At 43.6% G+C, this 4,851-nt stretch overlaps 3 protein-coding genes across 3 annotated transcripts; all 3 read right to left on the bottom strand.

Moving 5' to 3' along the window:
• Positions 1-163: 163 nt before the first annotated feature.
• Positions 164-1,306, bottom strand: LHYA1_G009131 (uncharacterized protein; the record flags this gene model as incomplete). The annotated part of the gene is made up of 2 exons (XM_031154035.1): positions 164-646; positions 1,208-1,306. 2 exons carry the CDS (start codon positions 1,304-1,306, stop codon positions 164-166), a joined length of 582 nt encoding a protein of 193 aa, XP_031000881.1.
• A 633-nt stretch (positions 1,307-1,939) lies between these two features.
• Positions 1,940-3,700, bottom strand: LHYA1_G009132 (putative 115 kDa protein in type-1 retrotransposable element; the record flags this gene model as incomplete). The annotated part of the gene is made up of 6 exons (XM_031154036.1): positions 1,940-2,611; positions 2,651-2,813; positions 2,937-3,159; positions 3,266-3,334; positions 3,367-3,517; positions 3,599-3,700. The coding sequence occupies 6 exons, from the start codon at positions 3,698-3,700 to the stop codon at positions 1,940-1,942; spliced, it is 1,380 nt and encodes a 459-aa protein (XP_031000880.1).
• Positions 3,701-4,124: 424 nt separating this feature from the next.
• Positions 4,125-4,758, bottom strand: LHYA1_G009133 (uncharacterized protein; the record flags this gene model as incomplete). Its single annotated transcript, XM_031154037.1, has 4 exons — positions 4,125-4,208; positions 4,231-4,452; positions 4,540-4,641; positions 4,663-4,758. Coding segments are annotated over 4 exons (504 nt in total), but the record flags the coding sequence as incomplete, so codon positions are not given.
• Between the last annotated feature and the right edge of the window lie 93 nt (positions 4,759-4,851).

Raw genomic sequence — 4,851 nt, forward strand, 5'->3', positions numbered from 1 at the left:
GGGCCGAAATTGGGAAAAATCGATGGATTTGGTTGGTGGGAGTGGGCGGTGAGACTTCTAAGCCGTATACCGTAGTATATGCTTAGTCATCATCGAATTCTGCCTGTTCAAGCCGCTATTTGCGGGTACTGATACCCGTTTCACCCAAGAAGGTCAGTAGATGCTAGCGTCCGATTTTCGTCTCAAAGAGGGAGCGTAGGCTAAGCCTAAATGGGACACTGTCTTTCAGTCTTTTGCGTTCTTCACTGTATTCGGGGCATCGTAGTATAAGATGCTGTGGTGATTCAGGCTTGTAACTACATATGCAGTGATTGGTGGGTGTTTTATTAAATCGTTTTAGGTACGTCCTAAAGTAGCCATGTCGTAGCTTAAGCTGGAAAAAGGCGCTAGCAGTGGATCTAGCCGTTTTGGGAAGCTGTATTCGAGAGTGAATTCGTGGGTTGAAAAAGTCAAAGTAGTGGCCTTTGCCGCTAGCTAGAGCATTCGCCCACGCATGCCGTCGGATTTGGTTGATTTTTATGCCTATATAGGCATAGCTTGTATGGGCAGCCAGGGCGGTCTGGGTGGTCGGAAGTGATTTGGACCCTAATTTAGCCAGTTTGTCCGCCTCTTCATTTCTATTAATGTCTTGGTATCCGGGGACCCACTCTATTGCTAGCGTGGATCCGTTTTAGGCTATTTTAGTGGCGGCTGTAATAGCGCGTAACTAGTGAATTTGGCCCGGATTATTGGAAGGCCGCGCTAGCCTATAAATGGCTGCTTGGTTGTCTGCGTATATCCAAATATCCCTATTTAGGCCTAGTCTCGTCGCATCTTTAAATGCTAGGGCAATGCCTTCTAGCTCTCTATTATAGACGATTTGGTGCGGACCTATATTTCGGGCTAGTTATATAAAAGGGCGACTAGCGCATTTATAGCCCGCTAGTCCCACTCCAATTCCGGTGCTTTTAGGCATTTGCGACCCGTCTAAGTAGTATAACACCTGATTTAGCAATTGTGACCGTATTTGCCAGCGGTGTATCGTGGCAGTTTCCTCTTTTAGCAATTTAGCGATTCATGTGTCCTAGGGGATAGAGCGGTTCTAAGGGGCAAAGTGGAAGTGGTATATAGGTTCGATTTTGCCGCTAAGCAGGGGTGTAATAGTCCTAGCAATTATCTAAAGTCCGTATCCGGATAAATAGCTGGATTTAGCAATTTAGCGATTCACTAGATAGTCCGGACTTAGCTTAGCTAGCTGGAAAGCGTATTTACGGGTGGCTGTATCTAGTTGTATTGCAGGCAGTGGGAGGCTAGCTTCGACTTCCATGGCCTAAATTGGACTAGTTTGAAAAGTGCCTAGGATTTTACGTAGTGCTAAATTTTAGAGGTGCTATAGGTGGTCTTTTACATATGCTTAACCTCGCCACTAAATTAGTAACGCATAGTTGGATATACTAGTAATATAAGCCAGGTATAGCTATCTAAAAGCAGTAGGACTAAGCCCTTATTTGCTATTAGCCAGCCTAGACATACGTCCGAATGCGGACTTAGCCTTAGTAGTGCAGATAGTGATATGCTCCTTAAATCGTAATAGGGCGTTAAAGTAAATACCAAGCCACTTAACTATCTACTTTAGGGGGACTATAGTCCCATCTAGGAGTATAAGGGACGCTAGCTTAGCGCGTTTGCCTATGCTAAAGTAAATTAGTTTAGACTTTTTTAGGTTAAATTAGATTACGTTTTTACTAGCTAGCTAAAAGAGCTCTTTAGCTACTAGCTATAGTATCTTAACGTTTTTATAGGGGCTAGTTAATGCGAAAGAGAGAGTAATATCATCTATATAAGAGATAAATTTAACTGCACGTGACCTAAATAGGCCTTGTATATAGATTAAGAAAAGGATAGGCGAAATAGGGCTTCCTTATAGGATTCCGGTCTGAATAGGCTGGTTTTCATCCGATTATCCGTTAAATAGAAGCTTAAGTGACCGCCTGCTTATAAAGGATAAGACCCACTTAATAACCAAATCAGGAAAGGCTAAATCCTTAAGAATTATAAGTAGCCGGTTCTTAGACATGTGGTTATATGCCCCTTTCACGTCTAGTAGAAGCGTACTAGTGATTTTGTTTTGTAGCCGATTTATATGGATATAATCCGCTAGCATAGCGCCTACGTCTATAGCTGACTTTTTAAGTCGGCCACTGATTTGGCTAGGATGCAGCAGATTTAGTGTGGTTTCGGCTAAGTAAGCTAGTCGCTTAGCTAGGATCCTTTTGCTGACTTTTCCTAGGCAATTTAGGAGTGAAATAGGTTGATAGGCGCTAGGCTGCTTATAGTCTAGTTTGTTGTTTTTACGCAGTATAGCGCAATTCGCTTGGCGCCAGCACTTCGGATGATAGCTAGTGTTTACTAGCGTCTTAAAAAGGAGTGAAATCTGGGAAGGGCATACTGAAAATGCGTGGGTAATAATGGTCTGAGTGATATAGTCCAGGCCGGGGCTAGTAGATTTGATTTCACTAGAACAGGCTTGTTTCACTTCATCTGGTGCTAGCTTTAGCCATTGCCACTGGTCTAAGGCGGTGTATAACGTCCACTTCGGGCTAGCTGTTTCGGGAGGTGGAGGGAAGAGCGTCTAGCGGAAGAGGTCGCATTTAGCAGTAAATATGGTTACAAAATAGGTAGCAGAAAGCTTCAGATTTAGGACTAGCTCTAACCGCCTTGACTTCATATAGGCTAAGGCTTTAAAAATCGATTTAGAATCCTCTTTTTCCAAAAACTGGTTCCAGTGATCCTTTTTAGCCGTCTTGATAGCCTGAAAGTATATGTTGCAGGCGCTAGTATAGCGCTTATTTAATTAGCTGGAAAATGCTCGCTTAGAGGCCTCTCTAGCCCGATTCATATCGCGTCGAAGTAATTTTAGTGAATCGTTCCACCAAGGCTTAGCATGTGGCGCTAACCGGATTTGGGGTATGGCATCGTATGCAGCGTATAAAATGGCGCTAGTATAACGTTCCGCCATATCGTCCAGACGGTCTAGGGTTGCTTCGTAGCTGCGTTTTGCGTTGATTTGTTCTAAGCTTTTTAAGCTTGAATTGGAGCTTAAAATGTAGCTATAGGCCTGTAGCTCATTTTGGAGCGGTGACAGCTGGCAGAAAAGTTTTTCCCTAAATTTGGTCCAATCTGCCCGTTTTATGTCGAATCGGGTGGTTTATGGATCCGCTAGTCCTATTCGGGAACCGTTAATAGTGAATGTGATCCTAAAATGGTCTAAGCCTATATCATCCACTATAGCCCAGTCCTAAATGTGATTGGCTATGGATCGATGCGCTAGTGTAAGGTCGATATTCGTTGGCCTCTGCATGTGGGGGCGGTGGAAGGTGCCAATACCAGGGGTATTTAAGAGGGCTAAATCGTGGTAGTCGATCCAGTCTGCTAGCATATTACCTTCTTTGTCACATGCCTCGTATAGGGGGTCCCACCACGGGTTATAAGCATTAAAGTCCCCGCAAAAGACCGAATCAAGAGGCAGTAAGAGCTGCTATAGGCATCGGGCTAGCGTATAGGTGTCCGAATCGGGTAATTAGTGCTTTTCATTGTAAATATTATAAATCTTAATCACGTGATCTTGATCTATAACGTCTAGGACTTGGAAGTCTGAGTCGTTTAGCGAATCCGAGGCTAGGACGACCTTAGGGCGGTATGACCTGGCAATATAAGCCATTATGCGTGGTGTGATGTCTAGGCTAGGCCTATTTGGGAAGAGTTGGGTGAATGAGGGGTAGGAAATCGATCGTATTCCATCTGAATCGCGTATAATAAGAGGCTCTTAAACTAGTATAATATCTATATCTAGCTTAATTGCTACTTATAGCGCGGATTCCATATTATGAGCGGCTAAATTTAGATTCACTTGGAGGATTTTAGTGCTAGCGTCTATTATAGAGAGGACGTAGGAGCCTTTAAGTGGATGCTCTAATAGACTTCATATAAAGCGGAGCTAGCCGCATATAGACCTCCACAATTGGCGCATTTGTATATCAGGTGATCACACCTGCCCTTAGCATTGCATATAGAGCATACGTGTTGTTTCATCTAATAGGCTTCACCGCATAGCTAGCACTTAGCCTCTTTGCAGCAGTAGTGCTCTAAATAGCTATAGCCCTAGCACCTAATGCATTAGGCGGTAGGACGTGTCGTATAGTGTTTTTCGCATCATATGGAAATGCCAGCTATGTATAGCCTATTTCAGACGGCCGCGCTAGCCTCTTTAGGCGTAGCAAATACAATTGCCACGGATCCAGCTATCTGTTTTAGGCGATTTTCGGCTGATGTGATCCAGTATAGCTGTCCTAAAGGGGTTAGACCCTTATTAAAAGTCCGTATTTCGTCCTTAACTAGCTCCATGCCTTCCGGATAGTTGAAAATAGAAGTGGGGATCCCGTGGGCAACGATTTTATGCCATGTGACATCTTTCTAGGCGGTGTAGCCTGGCATTAAATGCATCCAGATGTCAGATTTAGCGAGTAGGAAGTCAGCTAAGTAAGCCTCTATAGTTATAACCACTAGATTGGCCTGAAGGGACTTAGACACTAAAAGCACTATAGGGTCTTTTACTCCTTTACTAGCAAAAGCTCTATTTAGAGCATTACAGGCGGTGAGAGGCTGAAAATCGTTGTTTTAGACTATAGTATCCTTAATTAGGATCACGCGGCGGCTAGTAAGAGGCTTCTTTATAGCTAGCTTTAGCAGTGAGGACTTTTTAGCAGAATTGACTAAAATCTAGTCCGAATTAGGGTTAGCAGACTTAGCTGCAGCTGCATATATCTGATTTTAAGTGGTTTTTAGCTGGGGAGCGACAGTTAAAACAGCTTT

This window comes from Lachnellula hyalina (assembly GCF_007821495.1).
Source record: "Lachnellula hyalina strain CBS 185.66 chromosome Unknown contig00386, whole genome shotgun sequence".
In the NCBI taxonomy this organism is placed as follows: domain Eukaryota; kingdom Fungi; phylum Ascomycota; class Leotiomycetes; order Helotiales; family Lachnaceae; genus Lachnellula; species Lachnellula hyalina.